Genomic DNA, 21,346 nt, shown 5'->3' with positions numbered 1-21,346 from the left:
CTTAAAAAAAGATGCAGATATTTCTGCTGAACACCACTGGTCCACTACTGCTGGACAGCATCAATATAGTCAATATCAACACAGTGTTGTGTTGCTGGCGAAGTACCGCCCTTACAGAACTAAGAAGAGCAACATCATAGCTTTGCAACTGGTTTTGTAACATTTTGCTGTTTCATTAGAATTGTTTTGGGACTGCAAACAACTTCAGAAAAAAAGAATGTAAGGCTTGATTATAGATTCACAATGTCTTTAATTAAAAATCGCATGCGAGCTTTTGTATGTTTGCTGTGTGACTTTAGGTTATCGTTTACTACATTCAAATTGTGAAAGTTAACTCCAGCAAACTTGAATTCCATATTAACTATTTTTAAGGGTTCTGTAGGCCTGGAACGCGTTAAGCTTGTTAAAATTCAGTCAAGTACGCATTAGCACTCTTAGTTTTGCCCTCAACTTTGCAATAAGCTGTAAGGTAAGTTTTTGAAGTCTTAAGAAGCAATTAAATGCCCAGTTCTTAGAGAAATCAGTACTAATTAAGTCCTTTGAAAAATTTGCTCTAGGTCGTGGAAAAAAAAATGGATTGGCCAGTAATATCTAAGGGTCAGTTCAGATGGGTGCAAGGCGTAGGCAGTTATCAGAGACTCAAGGTACTGTGTTATGCTACCAGAGGGATTTCCTCCCCTCCCCACGTTTAGTAAGTTACTTAGACATAATAAATTTAGGTATTCACTGTATCACATAGTATGTATTGTGTTTCCTAACACGTAAGTAACATTTTCATGTTGGGATTGAAAGTCACAGGTGGGCATCCTTTCCGTTCCTGCATGTTAACAAATCCTGTGTCTTTCCACAGCTGTATTGTAACTTGTGGCAGTGATGGAGATGTTAGGATTTGGGAAAACCTGGATGATGATGATCCAAAGTCCATTAATGTGGGAGAAAAGGCCTATTCCTGCGCTCTAAAGGTATTGCCGTTAACAGAACTTCTCTAAGTTGTGTCATGCTGGTGTTGATAAAGATGCTGGATTTTCAGGCTCAGGGTTACTGCTTGTGTGGGTAACATTAAACACATACTGGGATAATATACAGAAAAAGGCAAGAAAAATACTGTATGTAGTGCATTTCAGTCTGATATATGTTAATTATGTAGATTCTTTGTCTTCAGATTAATGTATGGAAAAAATAAATTGAATACTGTTTAATGAGTGGCAGGTATTTAAATTCGAGCATATGAACATATTCTACCTTTATGTCAAAGTGAAAATACTAAAGCAGTATTGCAAACATAATTTTCTGAAATACACAGAAATTTCATTGATTAACTGTGCCTATAGACTTTTTGAATATTTTAACAAAATTAAGTATTTTATGTATACCAAGAATACTTCTGACAATTAATTTTACCCCATACAGGATTGTAGAGGAATTATTTCTTATGCTAAACTTCTGTAATATTTTTTTCCTTCCTCTTCCTTCACATTCAGTTACACTCATTTCTGACTTTGATCTCCTTTCTGAGAAACAAACCCAGCAGATTGAGCTAATTATGCAGTGAACTTTTTGTGCCGTTTTAGTGTTTTCTCACAATGTGAGAGAAGTTGTAAAAAGTTTCCCAGCGTAAGATGTGATCATCGAGTATTAGGAAAAAAACCCCAAGATGTTGTTTTATGTGGGCTTGTTTTAAGGTCCAAGGAATTATAATCTATATTAATCAAAAAATTACTTTCACGAACTCAGTGTCTGGTAATGCTTTAGTAATACTTTTTAATAATTAGTTGATATTTTGCTCTCAAAATTGTCGTTTAGCTCAAAGATGCCTCTGAGCTGCCATCCCCAAAGTCAGAAGAGAACAGGATTCTTGTTTGCATAAATTGTACCAATTTGTGAGAATGGTGATTACAGGCAGTACTATAGTCTGACTGACTGGCATTTTAAACATAACTGGCTCTATTTGTTTTAATGATAAGGCAGTTCCATTTTCTATATCTTGCAGGAGCCATTATTTGTAAAAAATAAAGCAAGTAAGTTACCTATCTGAATTTGTATAATAGAAATTAATTCTTTTTACAATGCACGTTTATGTATTTAGCTTGAGAATTCACACAGTATTTCCTTTATGTGCAATTATTGTTATATTACATTAGGAATAGGTGGTCTAAAATGTTGTCTTTGTGGCAACTGCAGAAGAAAGGAATCCTAGAAGTCTACATCAGTTCTACAGATATTGTGTAGTTAACATTGCAGTGATAAAGGAAAATTTTAAAATTGTTTTTCAACTATTTGTGATTTTTGGAGAGGAGTATGAAAGAGGAAATAAATGAAAATTGACATATATGTATTGTATTTTTAAAATAATAATTTGAAACCTTATTCAGAACTACTGCCTTAAGTGAAACCCCTTTCTTATACCACTTTTAACATACCTCATGTATCCATTCCTCAATACCTGTGTAATCTGTTTTCATCGTTGATTTTTAGGGTATTTTGTTTTTTATTTTCTTCACGTTACTTTCCACAAACCAAGTGAGGTGACTTGAATGAGTTCTCTTAGCAAATCAGAGGCAGAGCCAGAAATTGCTAAAACTATTATTGGAGGAGGAAAAATCCTGGTTTTAATTTTTGACACCAGTAGGAATAATTCTCTGCTCTTAAGTTTATTGTAAAGTGCTTTTATTTTTGAGGGATTTTTTATTGTTAAACAATGAGATTAAGAATGCTTTGTGACACTTCAGGAAATCTTATTAAAAAAAATTATTCTTCATTAATGAAAATGTTATGAGGAATTGATCTGAGATTTTGATGTAATCTAGGTAATAAATCTCGTCTCTTACTAAGTAAGGTTATTCAGTACTGGCTGCTGCTTTGTTTATCTTCAGGATTTTTACTATAACTTTAGGCAACTTAAAAAAAAGGCGAGATGCCCCCAAAACCAAACAAAAATCTCCTAAAGGAAATAAGGCATTTCTTTATTTATGTATTTCAAAAACTTACTGCTATGTACAACTGAGGAATAGTATTGTCACTTGGAGAAGAGAGATTACTTTTCCTAGTACAGGATAATTATTCCTTTGTTTTGCACTTCTTTTTAATCTGGATTCATTTTTAGTCAACATCTGCCTTCTGTTTTCTGCAAAGAACTAAGTGATAGTTCATGAACTTCTCATCTTTCCTGGTGGCATTTAACTGAGACGTTTGGTCCAAGGGTGCCCTCTCCTGATACTGCAGCGTATTAATCTAAATAGGAGGCAAGATTCTTCTGGGTCTAAAAGCTTTCTCGCCTCTGTAAGAGGAGTCAATTTTCCATCCACTGGAAGAAGATCAGACAGTTCTCTTTGAAATTATTCATTATTTTAGTAAAGATACAGGTTGGGAAGGTCTTGATGCAGTAAATTACCATGTAGTTAGCGTAAGGAATTCTGTATATTTCAGTATTAAATGTGGCAGTGTGTTTCTACAGGACAGAGTAAGAGAATAATTTTTCTACTTTTTATTAGTTTGATTAAAGGGATAAAGTATTAAAGTTACTGTGCTTGTCTGTATTTTTTTTGGGAAGAAATAAAAGTTAAAGAATATTTTCCCTATTACTCTTATTGTCAGGCCTCTTTTGGAACTAGTAAAGTTAATCCACCCAAATATTGGGAACACCAGAGCAATTTTTTTGGCTTCATGGGCATAAATGTGTTTTAACTAACAAATTCTCATGATGGATTTTGTTTTTAGAATGGAAGACTGATCACAGCAGTATCAAACAATACTGTTCAGATACATACATTTCCTGAAGGAGCCCCAGATGGCATCCTTACTCGTTTCACCACGAATGCAAACCACGTCATCTTTAATTGTGATGGTACCAAAATTGCTGCTGGATCTAGGTAAACTACGTGTGATAAGGAGAAGCTTTGCTGTTGTTCAAAATCTGGCAATTTCCTCACAGGCTCATTTTTCCAAAGAGATCATTAACCCACATACCTCTGAGGGTTTTAAAGTATTGCAAAACGTCTTCTGCAGGGTGGAGGGGAAGAAAGGAATGGAAAGGACTTTAGAAAACAATGCTCTGAGAGACATTTGATCCACCAAATAATTTCAAATGGAATTGGGGTGTTGTGAAATAATTCCTTTTCTTTAGACTTGAGTGTTTTCAGCTTTCAGTCCCATAATGCATAAGCATACGTCTTTGCCCATATGGATCTCATTGCAGCACCAAGCGTTTTGTTACCGTGTGCTAAAGATGATGTCCTAACTGTTCAGGATCACGGGGATGCAGATGTATATACACATGCAAAAGTTAGAGGGGTTCTGATTTGTGTGAGAGCTTTGAGTCATTCTCTGGCATCAGTATCATCACCGTTCTGCCAAATGATAACAGATGACAGTTGCAAGACTTGCCTGAGGGAAATTAAATGCGTAGTTTAGTTAATTTCTTAGGGCAGCATGTTTGCTTTTACATAGTGTATGCCAGTCCTGTAACAGAAATGGCAAAATAGCAAGCAGGCAATATTTTTTTTTTTTAAATTTATTTAAGGTTTAGGTGATTCTTAATTGGATTTGGCGAACTCTTTGGGCAGCTCTAGCTAACCCAGGCTGTCTTCTTGCCTTTCTTCTGGAATTTGTCCTCCACAATAGAGATGGGAGAGCGTTGCATCTGCTCCCTGGCTCCTCTAAGTGTGAATTGAACTAGAAAGCAATTTGGATGAATATGCTGGACTGTGAACTCTGGCAGCTGCGGAGCAGACACACCAGTTCCACCAAAACCAGGAGGTTGGACAACTGGGGGCAGTAACCACTCTAATCTCTAAATCTGACAGGGATCATGAGTTTGGGCTCTTTGTCAGTGCTTGTTTCTGAGGGAATAGCTCTGCCCCAGGATGTGACTTTGATTAGAAAGATTAGGCAGGCCCCAAACTCTTTTCTGTTTCTAAAACTTTTACAAAAACCTGGTACTTCTGCAGCCTGGCCAGGGCTCTCGCATTAGGAAAAAGAGCTCCTAAGACTGTGAGGCCACCTCTCGATGAGATCTTCTGTAACATACTGAAGGAGAAGGTGACAGCCATGGAGTGAAGGAATGCAGCTAAGAATTGCGTTTAGTTGTCCATTTTGTCATGAAGTCTACAAACTTCAGTTTTATATAAGTTTCACATCCAACTGTCTGCCAAAGTTCCCATGAACTATTTGAAAAATAGTTGTGTGGCTTCTTAAATAAATAAAAAGTATCCTATTGCCTGATTGTTTTTTCTTTGAAATTGTCTTGTGTTGTTTAAGAGTGCTAGTGTAATTTTAGTTGTCTCACAATAGAGCTTATATTTTGTCTTCCTTTTATGACTGTTTGGTTAGCATTAGATGGTTGGCAGAACTGAGGTTTTGTTTCTGAATATGGTTAAAGTAATGGTTAACCCAATAGAATTAGGTCCTAAAATTAAATTTCTCTCTGAGGGTGTTGCAGTGAAGTAGGAGAGTGTGGTACTGAAAGATTGTCACAGGAGCTGTTGGGCTTAGAAATTGGCATTGATATTTTGAGTTAAACTGCAGTAATGTCTGTAATTTTGGAGGAGGGAATAAAGTTGTAAAAAAATCTGTTAATGTATCCGATACACTAGATGGTCTTAAAAATCTTGTTTAAAAACGTCACAAAATAAACTTTTTGCTCTGTCTTTTTTTAAAAAAAACACATAACTAAATAGTTTTAGTAACTAATATCGGTTCCATTGAACATATAGTTCTTGTTAAGTCAGCTCTCTGGTACCTAAGCAGAGGTTAGATAAACAGGTATATGGTCTGTATGTACATAATATCTTCGTCGAAGAGCAACCATATTTTATCAACTTTGACATGAACAAAAATTATTTTCTGATTAAAAAAAAAAAAAGTAGTCTGTCCTTGCTCCTGTTGTAGTAAGCCTCAAGATTCTCATTTTCCCTTAGATCGTACCCTTGAGAGCCTTAACTTCCCCCAAAGATAGTTAGTGCCCAGTTTTTATTGCCGTAAATGCATAGTTTGTCATTGTTAATACCAATGTTAATACTTTTATGTCTGTGCTGTTGTGATCTACAGTGACTTTATGGTCAAAGTGGTGGAGGTGACTGATAGCAGCAAGCAGAAAACATTCCGAGGACACGACGCTCCTGTTTTAAGCCTGTCTTTTGACCCCAGGGATGTTTATCTGGTAAAAACACTTTCTTCTTTACTTTATGCTTTTAATCTTCTTTTGTCTGGGAAAGAAAATAGATACTTTTTTAAAAAAAAAAAAAGGTGAATGGGCACATGAGACTACTTCATTTCATCTGACCTTACTGGTGATGGAATGTGTGACAACTTGTTGCCTCCCAGGAGAACTTTGCTTTACTATTCAATTACTGTCTGTGTTCTTCTGGAATCTGATGCTGATCTGATTTTAGAGAGAAAAAGATGGCTCACTAAAGAAATTTAATATTAATATTGAGCTTCTTTTGTGAATAAGCAGCTTACTTGAAGTGCAAGAGTTTGTAATTGCAGTAGTTTAGAGTCAAGTACAATTATCAAGATGACAGTATTAGAAAGTATTAAGTCTTAAAATGGTTTAAACAGGGAAGCTTTCTTTTTAAAACTGTATATATTATATGCCTGTAGCATTGGTAATAGGGATATTTGCAATTTTATATCATTAATTTCTCAATGTCTTTAATTATTAATTTGTTTACAAAAATCTCTTACATAGGCATCGGCGAGCTGTGATGGTTCTGTCAGAGTATGGAAAATAGCAGATCAGGTAAAAGGTCTATCTTTCAAGGTTAAGTGTTTCATAAGGAACCCAGGATTTCACAGACAGCGAGAAGAGCTGGACTGAAATAACCCTACTGGAATAGGGTTTTCTTTTTGCAGAGGAAATCTAACTACACTTTACAGAATACTTTTATCTACTTCTGGGAGAAATTCCAAAGCCTGATTATGAAATGTTGCCTGGGTAGCTGTGGATTCTTCTTCCTGTCTGTGGAATCCCTGATTTCCTCCGTTCATCTTTCTTCACTGGCCAACATTGTGTGTTTTGTCCTCAGCACATTCTGAAATAACACTTCTGTGTACAGATAGCAATTGACATCAGATGCCTTGTTTCAGAATTTCAGCTCATTGCTGAATGGGTAAGGATTAAGGAAGGATTTTTATTCTAATAAACAACTAGGTAGGTATATTTTTGTTTATTTATTTTTATCAAGCTTCCTATGAAATAATGAATAATTTTCAGGATTGTAGACTGACTGGTGAAGGTGGAGTAGTGTTTTAAGATGCTACACAGTATCTTATTTTATAAGTGATCTGGTTGGTTAGACTCATTAGGAACATGATTACTTTGACCCAAGATTGGGAAGAGGTACGGATTTCATATGGCAGGATCACTGAGATGATGGCCACGATGATAACATTTTTCTTCCATCTTGTTTCTGTTACAAGTAGTTGTATTGTGATTAAAATAGTTTCAGGTCTATATTGGCAAGGTATTTTTTCAGGGTTTTGTTCTTGGTTTTGTTTTGTTTGTTTTTTTTTTTTTAAGGCAGAATGTATCATTGTGTTTGGATGAGAGATTATTTCAGTTCCAAAAATAGTATTTTTTTTTCCTTTTAGTTTTTCTACATAGTTTTCCTTTAAGAATTTGTACTATACAGTAGATTTTCACACAGATAGAAAACTCACTTTTTTTAATATTTTGTTTTCAGACATGCACAACAAGCTGGCCACTGCTGCAGAAATGTAATGATGTGATAAATGCTAAATCAATTTGCAGGCTTGGCTGGCAACCTGGCAGTGGGAAGGTAAGTGACATCGTTTTAGCCACATTTTAATCCTCTTTTTTTCTTTGTGAGTCCAACAGTAGAATTCAATCTGGGCAAGCCCAAATTGCAGCTCTTGGGACTAAGGAAAATATTTGTGGTAAAGTTCACTTTTGGGAAAAATAGAAACCTGGAAATGATTACTTGTTTAAGCTCCAGACTGTGTTTGGCAGTAGGCCAGCTGTCAGCCCAAAACAGTGTTAAACACTCATGTTGCGCTGAATAGGAAGGAACATTGTACGTGAGGGAAATAATCAAATTGCTCACAACAGAGCATCAAAGGAGTTAAGTCTTTCTCTACCTTAAATTTTGCCCTATTGGTAATCTTGCTCTGTAAATATTTGCTTAGTAAGTTGTTCCCTTTCTTTTCACTGGAAAAAGGAAGTTGGATTCTGTTGTGAGTAAGGGTGGTGCTGCAATAGCACTATGTATGGCTCCCTAACCAAAATGGGCTGGGGGGTTCGTATAGCTGTGTAGGTGTCTCTGTAGCGTGTAACCTGGAACATCTCTGCAGCTGCTGATAATGCAGAGGGGAGAGGAGGAAGGAGCAGATAAATGCGAACCTGTATGAAATGAGGTGTGCCCTGCCATACTTAAAGTAAAGTACAGGGAATTGAGCGAAAGTTGGCCATTCAGAAGCCATAAAACAATTTTTCTATTCTTGCCTGTAGTAATAGTGTGGCAGAACCTAATAATCCTTTATTGGCATTCCAGTATACTGGATCTAAAAAGTATTTTCTGGTGTTTTCTCACAGTTCCTACCTGAATAATCTTGTTTCCCTGACTTAGCCTTTGTGTCTGTCTACCCATGTCCACTCTTGTAATTCCTGGCTGCTATGATAGCATTATGTATAACTTCCCTGTGGCAGAGAGGACGTCACCTGCAGTACAAATTGTTTCAATATCCATATTGCATAAAAACAAATACTTTTAAGTTTTAGGCTAATTCTTCACACGCACCCCCCCCCCCATATTTGAAATGTAAGTAGTTTTCTTGCTTCTCTTACAAAACAAATTGTTAGAAGTCTTTCAAAAACCCAATTCCTAAAAAAATAAACAGGCAGTAACATTTATGTAGTTTTGTGAGAGGTGAAAGGAGCTATTTCAGGTATCCGCTGTTCAAATAAGGTTTATTGAGAAATTCTGACCTGATCAGAAGAGGTTTGGGGGGGGAGGGAAAAGAACATAAGCCTTGTGCTCACAGCATTGAAAACTATTTATACGTGTATGTTAGCTGTTTCATAAATAAGAACTTCTAACCTTACGGTGCAGCTGTCATTATCATCAGTTTTCTGCCAGAAAGAAATGAAGATTAAAATAAAAATGGGCATACTTCGCTATGTTGCATGTGGAAAGCATTAAAGAACCTTGTAATTCAAGTTACTTCAGCTTTATTTACTTTCTCAGTTGGCATTGCTAGGATGCTAGAGAACCATTAAATATTGGGAATGAAGGAGCTCTTTGAATGTTCTGTTTGAAAGATAACTTGTTCTAAATTGCCTGATTCTTGTTTCCTTTGAACAGTTCCTGGCAATTCCTGTAGATAAAGTTGTTAAACTATACAAAAGAGAAACCTGGGATAGTCAGTTCAATCTATCGGATACATTCATCACACAGGTGGGTACATAAACCAGGTGCTTGTAAATCTTCCATAAATTAAATGTTATTCTGCTAGAAATTATCTTCTGGACCCCACCCTCTGGTTACAGTTGCTCATGTTTTCTAGTTTATTTCTGATCCTGTTATTTTATGTTGGAAAACAAGGCAAGAGATACTTGATGAATGTCAAACGTCTTTATGTGGCTCTGGTTCCCCTCTTTCATTTATGGTAACCCACTAGATCTCTAAGGTCTACCGGTGAATTACCAACTGTGTCTGAAGAACATCTGTTTGTTTTAAGCTTCAGAATATTAATGCTGTGTGCGCATCGGTAATATTTTTTTTTCCTATTTTTTATTTTTTCCTTAGCCCTTGAATGTTGTGGCCTGGTCTCCTTGTGGGCAGTATCTGGCAGCTGGAAGTGTGGATGGGAGTATAGTGGTGTGGAATGTGGAAACCCAGGAGTGCATAGAGAGGTATCCAGTGTTGTTCCATAAATCCCTAAGTACATGGTTTTTCTTGAAATAGAATTTTGTTATCTTTTCTGTAAAACTTATTTGTGCAAATGTAGAATTCTGCTTCTTGAGAAACCTTAATAAGATTTACAGGGCAAATCTGTAAGTTTTCTGCTCATGTCCCACTGAAAACAAGCAGCCCAGGAGACAGCGGATGAAGGCTCAGATTGAGGAATCCCATTTACCTCGGCTCGTGTATGGTCTCCTAGCTGGTGGTGGGGCAGGGAGTACATCCACAGAGAGGGACCCAAAGCATGCGGGTCAAAAGGTCTGTGTCAGATCTGGGTGATGCTGGGAGGCAGGGCCAGCACTTGGCCTAGACTTGAGCAAGAGGAGGGCTCTTCTCTTGTGCAACCCCAGTGAGGTGCACTAATACCGCAGTTCATGTGCTGAAGGGAATTCAAGGGCTGCCATATCATTTCCATGTTCTACAAGGAAGCAGCTTCCACAAGAGTGGAACTCTTGGTGGTAGGTAGAAATGTGGTGTTGTTTTGCCTTCCCCCACCATATCCAGTGTGCGTTCTCATTCATGGGATACACTGTTTTCCTTTCTGCGTAAGGAAACATTACATTCTTAGAAATAGAATAGGGAACGGATGTGAACATGGATTTTGTGCTAATTCCATAGTCTAGTTTTCTGTGTGCAAATATCTTTTATTACTTTTTAATCTAATAGTCAATTAAGGGATAGTTTTGATGGAAACAAATTTTCCTCACAGTCCAAACCCCAAGATCATTGGCACTAAGGTGTGTTTTCTAAAAGGAGAGGGAAACACAGATAGACCAGCCAGCTATCCTCATCTGTGCGAAAAAAAAGGTCAAATTGCACTTTATCTTGGTTAGTTAAAGCATCTCTCTCTCACAAAAAAAAAAAAAAAAAAAGGGAAGACAAAAAAGTATGATTAAGCGAAGCAGAGAAGAGGAGAAGGGATGATTTATCTGTCTGAATATTTTGGGTAAGAAACATGATTGTTACTGTAACACCTATGAGAAGAATTAAAGCCAGATTATGTAAATAATTAATGGGAGGATTTTTTGTGAGAATAAAGGGTGGAAAAGATAGAAGATTAACTCATCAGTTTGATGAGTTAAAGAGAAACAACTGAATATTCTTTTTATAACTGGATGGTTCTGGAATGTATGACTGCTGGGGAATTACTTCGTCTTTTCCACGTGTATCAGGAAGCTGTTGTTTTAAGAATATGATTGATTGATTTTTAAAGCTTAAGTCATTTCCTCTATAGAAACGGAAGACCTGCTCTATTTTTTTATACTAGCTGTTTATGCTAAAGGTAACCCATAAATTATTTTATTATGTGTAACATCACTGTAACATCACATTCTCATACTAGTAAATATTACCACTTTTTACAATAACTCTTGGGGAGGTTTCTGCCCTGAAAAGCTTACTAAGAATCCGTTATTTTTATATTCTTTTTAGGATGAAGCATGAGAAAAGTTACACAATCTGTGGACTGGCATGGCACCCCAAATATAGGCAAATCGCTTATACAGATACTGAGGGAAATCTGGGGCTGTTGGAAAATGTCGGTGATGGAAAGAAACCAAATGACAAGGTTTGGTTATTTCTTAAATTAACATGTTATTTCTTAAATCAACATGATAATTTAGGTTACCAAATTATATTGAATGTTCTGTATTGTGCGTTTGAAGTTCTGTCTTGTGTCTGAATTCATTCTTTGAATTCCATGTCCAAAAGAAGTTTTAAGATAATTGTTAACCTGGTTTTAGGTTGCCAGTACAGTGACAAAAGACTACAATGATCTCTTTGATGGAGAAGACGGTGACTATTTAAATGGAGATATGATTGAGCCACAGTCTTCCCCAAAGGCTGGAGCTAATGAAGATGACGGTGATGATGATGACCTTATGCGAACTTCAGGCCATCCGAGACGGGCAATAATTGATGATGATGATAACTCACTAGGTACAGAATGAACTCATTTTCCAGAGCTCTTTAGTGCTGTTACTGAGACAATCTCTTAGCATCCTACTCAGATATATTCTGACTTATTTTTCTGGAGAAATCTCGACTGTTTTAAATTTTTTACATATATTCTGTCATAATAATACGTGTAAGATGTATTTTTTTTTTTTTTTAATATCTAGATATTGGGATGATAAAAGCTAATGCCAATCTTCTTGAAAAGGAAGATGACGATGATGATCAGACTGATGGCTTTCCAGCTTTACCACCATCATCTACACAGCAGCCTTTCTATGATGGGCCAATGCCAACCCCCAAGCAAAAGCCGTTCCAGTCTGGCTCCACTCCTGCACATCTCATGCATCGTTTCATGGTAAATCTCGCTGCTGTGTGGTTATGTAGATCTAGTTGCTTTGTTAATGTTGTCCAGTTCTTGCTGTGTTGTAATCTAATCTTTTCCAAGATTTTTGATTTTTTTAATAATTCATGGTGTGAAGCTAAATGGTGGAAAGTAGTTTTGTGTTAATGCAAAGACTGCATAATGTTATGCTATGTATTTTGGTTGCTTTTGATGTAAAAATAAAACTTGGCTTTGAGACAAAAGCAAGCTATAAAGTTTGTACCTGTGCTATTGAATTCTAACAAGTCTTTTTTTTTAAATTATTTTTTAGACAGAACTTGTGGGTGGTTTTTGTGCTGTTAAGGCTCGTACATTAATCTCCCACTGTTTCTTTCTAACTGCGAGTTCTTCACACTTGATTTTGTAAGGAGAAAGATGGCTTAGCAATGAGAATGGAACTAGTTTCTGCCTAATTCAGCTGTTTTAGAAACTAGTAGTCCTGACTAAGGGACAAGTTTTGAAGACAAGTTTTCAGTCTTCCTCCAGCCTCCCACCTGCTGTTTTAGATGAGAAAGTCATAGCAGGCTGCTTTAGGGCAGTATGCTTGATTTATTGGGCTTTTTTTTGGGGGGGTTCTTTTTAATAGGTATGGAATTCTGTTGGTATTATTCGCTGTTACAATGATGAGCAAGACAATGCTATAGATATAGAATTTCATGATACTTCCATACATCATGCAACACACCTGCCGAACTCTCTGAATCACACGATGGCTGACCTCTCCACTGAAGCGATTTTACTGGCCTGTGAGAGTACAGAGGAACTTGCAAGGTAAGCCATGGCCTTGCTCTGCAAAACCCGTGGTGTGGGATTACACATACCTTGTTCCAAATATTTCGTCTTTGAATTTCAACTTTTCTCCCTTTTTGAGATTTTTTTGGCTTTTGATCGTGCTTTTTATTTATGGGGCCACTTTCGATGAGGATTGTCACACCCACCCGCTTGAAGACTTCAAGGATCTTGATAGATGTGTCTTGTTTACTGAGGATTTTTTTTTTAATCCCTTTTTCAAATATATATATATATATATACTGGAAACTTCATGTATTGCTAGCTCAAAGGAAATTGTAAACATGAACAATAGTTTTCCAGTCTGCTCAGATCAAAGATAAATCATAAGGGCTATGCTGTTTCTTTTTACACTGTTGCTAAGGAGACATGTTTGGAGATACCCAAAGAATTGTAAGTGTGAAGAACACAAGATTATGAGAACCATAAAAAGATTTAAGCAGCTTGGCCAGCTAGACTGTTCTTGCATTTAAGAACAATAACAACAATATTTTATTGTCAGTTTCTCTGGAAATATCTTGAAGAAAGAACTTTCTTCTTACTTTCACACATACAGCATTGTGATAAGCTGAAACGCACCCTTTACCTTGAAAGTATTATTTGTATGTAGTGGTTGTCTGACTCCGAAAATTTCAATTTTTTTTCTTAATGGAAGTGGGTAATCTATCAAAAGCCACAGTGTCTGTGAATTGGTCACGGGCAGTTTTCAATTATTAAGATGGCAAAACTGAAGTTCCTAATTTTTTTCCTTTTGAAAGATATCATAATATGACAGACTTGTAATGACGGCTGATATTCAGGGATACCGAGCACTTTCAGTTCTTATTAATGTTAATTAAGCAGGACGCTTACCTGTTTCCGTCTAAAAGTTCTCCCCTCCGACCTCTAAACTGTCTCTGTGTCAGGCTTTAGAGGCTCTAAATCTACAGTGCTGGAGGTTGAGCTGGCTCGTCAGCTCTTGAATAGTAAGAGTAAACACCTTTGCAAATGACCACTTGTAGTTACTAGTTCCTTTCTATGACCATCACAGATTCCAGGTCTCTGATAAACATGTAACATATTGGTCTATTTTCAGATGTTGTATTTTTCTTCATGTTGAGATATTTGACTATTGTTCTTCGTCTCCGCTTTAGCAAGCTCCACTGCATTCATTTTAGCTCCTGGGATGCAAACAAGGAGTGGACAGTAGATATGCCAAAGGACGAAGACATTGAGGCCATCTGTCTGGGTCAAGGCTGGGCTGCTTGTGCCACCAGTGCCTTGCTGGTTCGTGTGTTTACAGTTGGAGGAGTTCAGAAAGAGATCTTCAGTCTCCCAGGTCCCGTGGTCTCTATGGCAGGACATGGAGAGCAGTTGATGATTATTTATCACAGAGGTAGTTTTCTCCCTTTTGTCTTTTTTGAACTGGGGTTATGTTTTCAATCCTCGTCTGTTACTGGCTTCAAACACTGGTTAATTTGTATGTGATCACCAGAAATGTTGTTTTCTTCTTCTCTTCTTGATGATGCTTTTACTGTCACAACCCACGGATCTTTGACTTCTGACAGCAAAGCCTACATTTTGTATTGGGATGCCTAGATTAAGCTGTGGGGAAGGGGAGGATTTTATAACAGTGATAATAATAGATTAAACTTGGGTTTCAGATGTGCCAGAATGAATTACTGTAGGAAATTAAGGAAGTAGTTGTTATACATGCTTTGTATGTCCAAAATGACAAATAGTCACTGTCTGACAGTGGTATTCATGGATAACCCTGCATTAGAGTTGTCTTTTGATTCAAATCTTATATTTAGCTAAGAGACAAGACAATTCTTTTGCTTTCTAACATAGTCATTGAACGACTTCTTCCCAGGTACTGGGTTTGATGGGGACCAGTGCCTCGGAGTACAGCTGATGGAGCTAGGAAAAAAGAAAAAACAAATTTTGCATGGAGACCCTCTTTCTCTTACAAAGAAATCCTATTTGGTATGGGTTGGATTCTCCGCAGAAGGTATGAAATACCTGCATGAGTGACATTGACCAATCTCAATGCTATCAGGGGAATTTTGGAGGAGAGTTTGGCTAATTAATACCCTTTTAGCAATGGTGATCTTGGGATTTAGACTTTTTTTTTCAATCTCCTCAGTGCTGAACAAACTTCTGTTTTGATATTCTTTCAGTATATTTATCAGAAATGTTTAATATGTTTCCTGTGTGAATAGAATACACTCGAATGTTATCATAACTTGTTTTCCTGATTGGTTGCCCTGCTCAGCAAAAAGAAATAAACTGCATTAGTACGCCGTAATATGCACGTTCAACTATCTTGGCAAAGCACCCTCGAAAAAGTTGGTAGCTTGGGAGAACTTTTTATGATAGCTAGAAAAAATAATTGTAAAATAGCTAGTTTTCTTTGGGAATCTACCCAAGTAGAATTAATTTTATTTCTTCAGAAAATGTTTTAAATTTGAACTTGGGTCGGTTAACTAGCAGTAGTGTTGACTGTCAGAAGGTGGCGCATCTTTCTAAGGAAACTAGTTTTTCCCTGTAGGTTGTACTGTTTGGGTGGGATGTCCTATTTGAGATAACACAAACCGTTGTTTCCCAGCTGTATCCACCAGTTCAGACTTACTCACATTGTAATCAGTTGCCTGTCAGAATAATTGTTTTTGTTTGTAACAAACAGGTACCCCGTGTTACGTGGATTCTGAGGGAATTGTGCGGATGTTGAACCGAGGACTTGGGAATACTTGGATTCCAGTGTGTAACACGAGAGAGCATTGCAAAGGAAAATTTGATCATTATTGGGTAGTTGGCATCCACGAAAATCCCCAGCAGCTCAGGTCAGATATTTCACAAGGAAATGCTTTGTTTGTCTCGGTTTTAATTTATAGAGCACTTCTTACTGTGAGACACTGGAAACAACTTTTACTAAAACAGGTGGCTAGTAAATGTGCACAGTAAATGATCTAGTTAATAAATTGACTTCTGCATGGGTGTTTCATTACTAAATGGGTTTTGAACAAATTCATTAGAGTTTTATAATGTGTAGCTGACTAATTGACTTTTTGTCTTGGCTAGCAGTCCTGTGCACTTTGATATGAAATCACATCTCTGATGCTGACACATTCATAAGACTGAATTTTGCTAGAGAAACCTACGAAAAAGTTACCGTTGCTGTTAGGAATCTTCTGCTGCTGTTGATGGGTTTTGGGGGTTCGGGTTTGTTTGGGGTTTTTGGGTGTTGGGGTCATTTTTTGTTTGGGTGTTGGCTTTTTTTGTTTGGGGTTCTTTGGGTGTTTGTGTTTTTGCTTAGCTACCTTTTCCACTTCTGTCCCTTTGAGAAGAATCCAATCCTGTAACTAATCTACATCATTAGGCATAGATAAATCAAAGCTGTCTGTTATTATATTAATATTTAGACTGTGGCAACGAAGAATGATTTTGTATGTAAAATTGCTCAAATATTTAGCTGAGAGTTAGCCGTTACTTTATAAAATGTGCTAATGGTGATGTCTAAATAACTCTGTTTCTCTTTATTGTAACAAGCATCCTGGACCTTTAGTTACTAAGTTTTGTTTGTAGTCCTCTTTACTTGGTGATCTGTGTCCTTTTCCTACCAGGGCAGAATCCATCAGCTCACATATTTTACTGAAATTTAGCCTTTTTTACTTTGCTAGTCACGCACAATTATAGAGGTTGGTGGGAGACTTCTTTTTTTTTTTTTTTTTTTTTTTTTAATTTACGTGATGTTCTTTGTAGTCCTCTGTTTATTTTGTAATAAGGGAAATAATTTGCTATCACTGGTAAACATCAGTTCGCTGTCTGTTCCTTCCTCCAAATCATTACTTAACGTTAATTGATCAAAATTAATCAAAAATGTGCAGGACGCATCATGTTGATGGAATGGTCAACTGTGAGTCTGTCATCAGGAGTTTTTTCCTTTACTCCAAGAGAGAGAGTGTTGCTCTCTGAGTTGCAAAGAACATTTTATTAAAAAACCCTAGCATATTAAAGATAAGAAGGGGGGAGGGTTGTTGCAGAAACACCATATGCCTTAATTAACGGAGATACCCAGAACACTAATGCTTCCTGTTCTTTTATTTTTTTTCTCGTGCCGGAAACAGTAGCTTATAGAACCAGACACTTTTGTCAATGCTGCATTGGTGCTGCTGGAAATACAGCTCTTCCTCAATCAACGTTTTGCTTAAGTGATTGTTACCAGAAAGTACTAATTTAAATATAATAAAACAGTAAGCCTGTGCTTTTTAGTGCATACTTATCTGTTTCACCCCTCTTTTTTTTTTAATTTTTCCTTTTTTTTTTTCCTGTGTGTGTCTGAACACAGCACTCTCCTCATGACGTCCAAAACCCCTTATCAAAATAAATGGTAGACGTGCCTGCTCTTTTCCAGTGTTTTTGTTCAGTAGTTTCTGATTTTAATAAATTGCATTTACATTTTGTAGTAGCTGTTGAATCGTGTGTTGTGTGACATAGAGATCTGCATCTGTTATGTGCCATATTTGGAGTTTCTGGTGTGACCAAGAGCAGCATGTGCTTTGCTGGTTTTAAAATGTTTTATTGGTTGCAATGTAGAAATAACCCTTTATAATGCAATCTTACATGTTGCTATATTTAAGTCAGTAATTTAATTACTACTTTTTAAAGAACAAATCCTATTAAAGTATCTTGCTTCTTAGGAGACATGACTTAGATGTAGAACAACTGGTGACTGTAGGTGATGAGGATTGTCTGTGTTTTTGTTGTTTCCCTTGCACAGGTGTATTCCTTGTAAAGGATCCCGATTCCCTCCTACGCTACCACGACCTGCTGTGGCAATATTATCTTTTAAACTTCCTTACTGTCAAGTTACAACAGAAAAGGGACAGATGGAGGTATGGAATGGTGTTGAGTCCACAGCTGATAGTCTCAGATGTTCCTGTAGTAGGGATTATACGAGATTCCTATTAATCATCTCTACTATGAAAGAGAGGGTAGCAGAAACTCTGAGTAAGACATGTGGCTAAGGAGGTTATTTGGGTTCAGTGTTTTGTATAACTTTTCCGGTTTGCTTTGGTTCACAACTCTTTCTAGAAGAATACAAAATAAAGCTGTTAGAGCTGATGCAAGGTTGTATTTACACATGATCTATTTCTGACCAGTGAAAGCTTTATGTCCCTCTCTCTTTTAATTTTTTAGTGGGTCGTGATTAATGTTCTAGGAAGCACCACATTTTGGGATCCAAATCAAGACCCTTTTGAAAGTACCTGAGTTTTAATATTTTAGGAATAACTAAATTTCTGGAAGGTCTTTTTTTTGAAAGATGTACTAAATGCTCCAATTCATATAATCATTCTGGAAACATAGGCCTTCAGCCTTCACTTATTTTCTTAAGGTAGAGGGTAGTTGAAGCAAGATGTACCTGTGGAGAACTTCTAGAAGAATATCTGTATTTTTTTCTTCTATTTTTTATATGTTTAAATATTTCAATATTGTGGAGTTCAGCTGTAGTGCACAAAATAGAAATGAACATAAAATTCTAACCTCAACCTTAGAGACAGTTTAATGCTATTTGAAATTTATTCTCTTTAATAGAAGTGTGAAAAGTTTCAATAATAAACAGAAACAGATTATTCCAGTACATCCGATGAAAACATACTGGTTTTGAATAAGTTTTTGTAATTATTTTGTAACAGAGCTAGCTGGTATAATAGCCATACTAGTACTTCCCTGAACAACAAGAGTTATATTTTCTGTTTACCTGTCCCACAGATGATGATTACTGAGGTTTTCTGGAATACTTCCAATTTGCTATGGGACAGAAATTATATGATAAAATAATCAACAACTTCTAGAATTGTCTGTCCTGGTAGCACACTGATGAACATGTAGGTCTCATCCTGTTGAAAGCCTGCAATATAAATGGAATTTAATGTATATGGCGTCTGTTTGGATTAGTTCTTATATGGATGGTTGTTAGTGTGCTCTGTTTTTTTCCTCAGTAGGCACTGGCTTTTAAAGAGAATTGTCTGCCCCTCACCCATATTATAAGATGAACATTTAAGAATAAATTAATAAAATATGTTGTAAATTGGTAGGCAGTAAGTTGTGGGCTGTTTTTCTCCCTTCTAACCTCCAGCACACGTCTTTCTCTCTTTTTCAGGAGCAGTACTGGCGTTCTGTTGTATTTCACAACCATGTGGATTACTTATCAAAAAATGGCTACGAGCTTGATGAAAATGCTAAAAGTCAGTCAGTGAAAGAACAGCAAGAACTTTTAATGAAGCTGTTTGCCGTAAGTACAAATAAATAAAAATTAGAAAGGGTCCTGGAGACTTTGTTTTGAGTCGAAGGCTTTTGATGTAAATTTTGATGTGATTCCTTTTATTAGAAGTCTGGCTAGTGACTGGCAATCCAGCTAGTCCACAGGCTACGGTAAGAGTAGCCTCTTATCAGTATTTTGTTATTGCTTATCAGTATGAAGGGTGGGAGGAAGAAGAAAAAAAAAGAGCTTTTTCTTTGCTATACAGCTCATGATTGTTGGTGGTTTGTCTTTTTTCATTCATTCCACCAGGACCATAACATTCTGGTCCTAGAGTCTTGAGTGAGCTCTGCAACTGTGAAGCGTGTAACTCTCATGGCTTCTTTGCTTTCAGCTTTCTTGTAAACTGGAGCGCGAATTTCGTTGTGTGGAACTTGCTGACCTCATGACACAAAACGTTGTGAATTTAGCTATCAAGTATGCTTCTCGCTCTCGAAGACTAAATTTAGCTCAGCGACTTAGTGAAATGGCTGTAGAAAAAGCAAGTGAGTTGGCAACAGCACTGGAAGATGAAGAGGAGGAAGAGGATTTCCGAAAGCACTTGAACGCTGGGTAACACAAATTTCTGTGATTAAAAGCCTGGGAACATTTTTAATGATCTATTAACATTTTGGTCCAGTTGATGGACTTTTCTGGACCATAGTTTGCAATGTATTTTTTATGAAGTAACAGCTTGTGTTGCTCTACTTATAAATTGTACATACAAAATTACATTTTTGTTGCTATCTTGTGAGGACTCATTAGTACCAGGAGACTAACACGAAGGGATCTCCTCTCCTTGCTTACTGTATGTCTGTGTTCAACAGCTTCAGAGGCAAAGCAGACTCAATACCAAGTTGCTCTGATTAGAATTTTTTCTTTCTTTTTTTTTCTTAATTTTCCTTTCCATAGCTTGTGCGGGTTTGGTTTTTTGACTCCAACTTACTTTTTTTTCTCTTTGTCTCAGTCTCTCTATCTCATTTAATTCCACACCTATCTTAAAATCCTTCTATCTTTCTCCAGCCCTCCCCTCTTTCAGTGTCCCATCCCAGTTTATCCTTTTTAGTCTTATTCCCTCCCAATTAATCCTAGCTCTTCAAAACTATGGAAATACTACAGGTTTGCCATGCATTTCCCCACCTCTCCATACCTGTGCTGTCTACCTTTCCTCTCCCACCTGCACCCACTTTGTAAAGCGTGATGAGGCAAAAGATGTATGTGTTTTTTAAAAAAATAGACCATACAGAAGAGCTATGTTCTTGCTTGGCCTCTGGATGGTACAGCTGTTAAGAGTAGTTGCTAACCACCAATCTGATCCTGCAGAAAAAATGTCATAGCGTTTTGTCAGAAGCAATGTCTTCCTATAGCAATTTTATGTATGAAGTTGGGAATTTATTTAAGTAAGAGGAAGTGGTAAGTCCCTGAACTTATTTGTAGCCTTTCCCTTATTAGTCTGCACATCTAAAATTCCTTTCTTAAACGCTCTACCTTGTTCTTCTGGAACATTCATGGAAGCTGTAATCCCATGTCGGTGGCTTCATCCACTCTGAGGGTTAAAGTTCATCACAAACATTGTATTGTTCTTACTGCCAGATTGAACTAATACCGACATTCTGGTTGAAAGAAATGAACCTTGTGTTTATGTATACACAGATTTTAGTCATCAGCAAAGATTAGGAGGGAAATGCAAGGAATGTACATACTACTCTACTGGGAATTTAGAGAGTTCTCAGATTAAACATTAAAACTCGCTTCTTAAACTTCAGACTGAAAATATGCATCCATGTTACCACCTGTGTATTTATTCATTTATGCAGAAAAGCAATCTGGTATTATTTATGGTATTGGAGGTATGTGTGTTTAAATAAAGATTACAGAAGATGCTTTATGTTTGCATTTATATTTGCAGAGAAGTGTTCTGGCAACAATAGTGATGTGCTCTGAAGGTGGTCAAAGCTTCCTGTTTCTGTTCGGGTTCTCGCTCTGCTGTGTGGACCTGTTTGAAGCCAGTGCATGTAC

At 36.8% G+C, this 21,346-nt stretch overlaps 1 protein-coding gene across 2 annotated transcripts in view; it reads left to right on the top strand.

Annotated features, from left to right (window-relative positions):
- The window catches only part of WDHD1 (WD repeat and HMG-box DNA binding protein 1), a 34,324-nt gene that overhangs the window by 1,857 nt on the left and 11,121 nt on the right, over window positions 1-21,346 (top strand). For both annotated transcript variants that reach the window (XM_054199910.1, XM_054199911.1), the window contains exons 3-19: window positions 851-962; window positions 3,718-3,869; window positions 6,046-6,157; window positions 6,689-6,739; window positions 7,683-7,778; window positions 9,321-9,413; window positions 9,765-9,871; window positions 11,352-11,487; window positions 11,663-11,858; window positions 12,041-12,231; window positions 12,845-13,029; window positions 14,181-14,422; window positions 14,900-15,037; window positions 15,713-15,869; window positions 17,807-17,921; window positions 19,190-19,321; window positions 19,683-19,900. In XM_054199910.1, the coding sequence (XP_054055885.1) occupies window positions 851-962; window positions 3,718-3,869; window positions 6,046-6,157; window positions 6,689-6,739; window positions 7,683-7,778; window positions 9,321-9,413; window positions 9,765-9,871; window positions 11,352-11,487; window positions 11,663-11,858; window positions 12,041-12,231; window positions 12,845-13,029; window positions 14,181-14,422; window positions 14,900-15,037; window positions 15,713-15,869; window positions 17,807-17,921; window positions 19,190-19,321; window positions 19,683-19,900 (2,433 nt within the window). The remainder of the gene's footprint in view (window positions 1-850; window positions 963-3,717; window positions 3,870-6,045; window positions 6,158-6,688; window positions 6,740-7,682; window positions 7,779-9,320; window positions 9,414-9,764; window positions 9,872-11,351; window positions 11,488-11,662; window positions 11,859-12,040; window positions 12,232-12,844; window positions 13,030-14,180; window positions 14,423-14,899; window positions 15,038-15,712; window positions 15,870-17,806; window positions 17,922-19,189; window positions 19,322-19,682; window positions 19,901-21,346) is intronic.

Source organism: Rissa tridactyla, chromosome 4, assembly GCF_028500815.1.
Source record: "Rissa tridactyla isolate bRisTri1 chromosome 4, bRisTri1.patW.cur.20221130, whole genome shotgun sequence".
Taxonomy (NCBI): Eukaryota; Metazoa; Chordata; class Aves; order Charadriiformes; family Laridae; genus Rissa; species Rissa tridactyla.
This window is presented reverse-complemented; position numbering and strand designations above follow the sequence as displayed.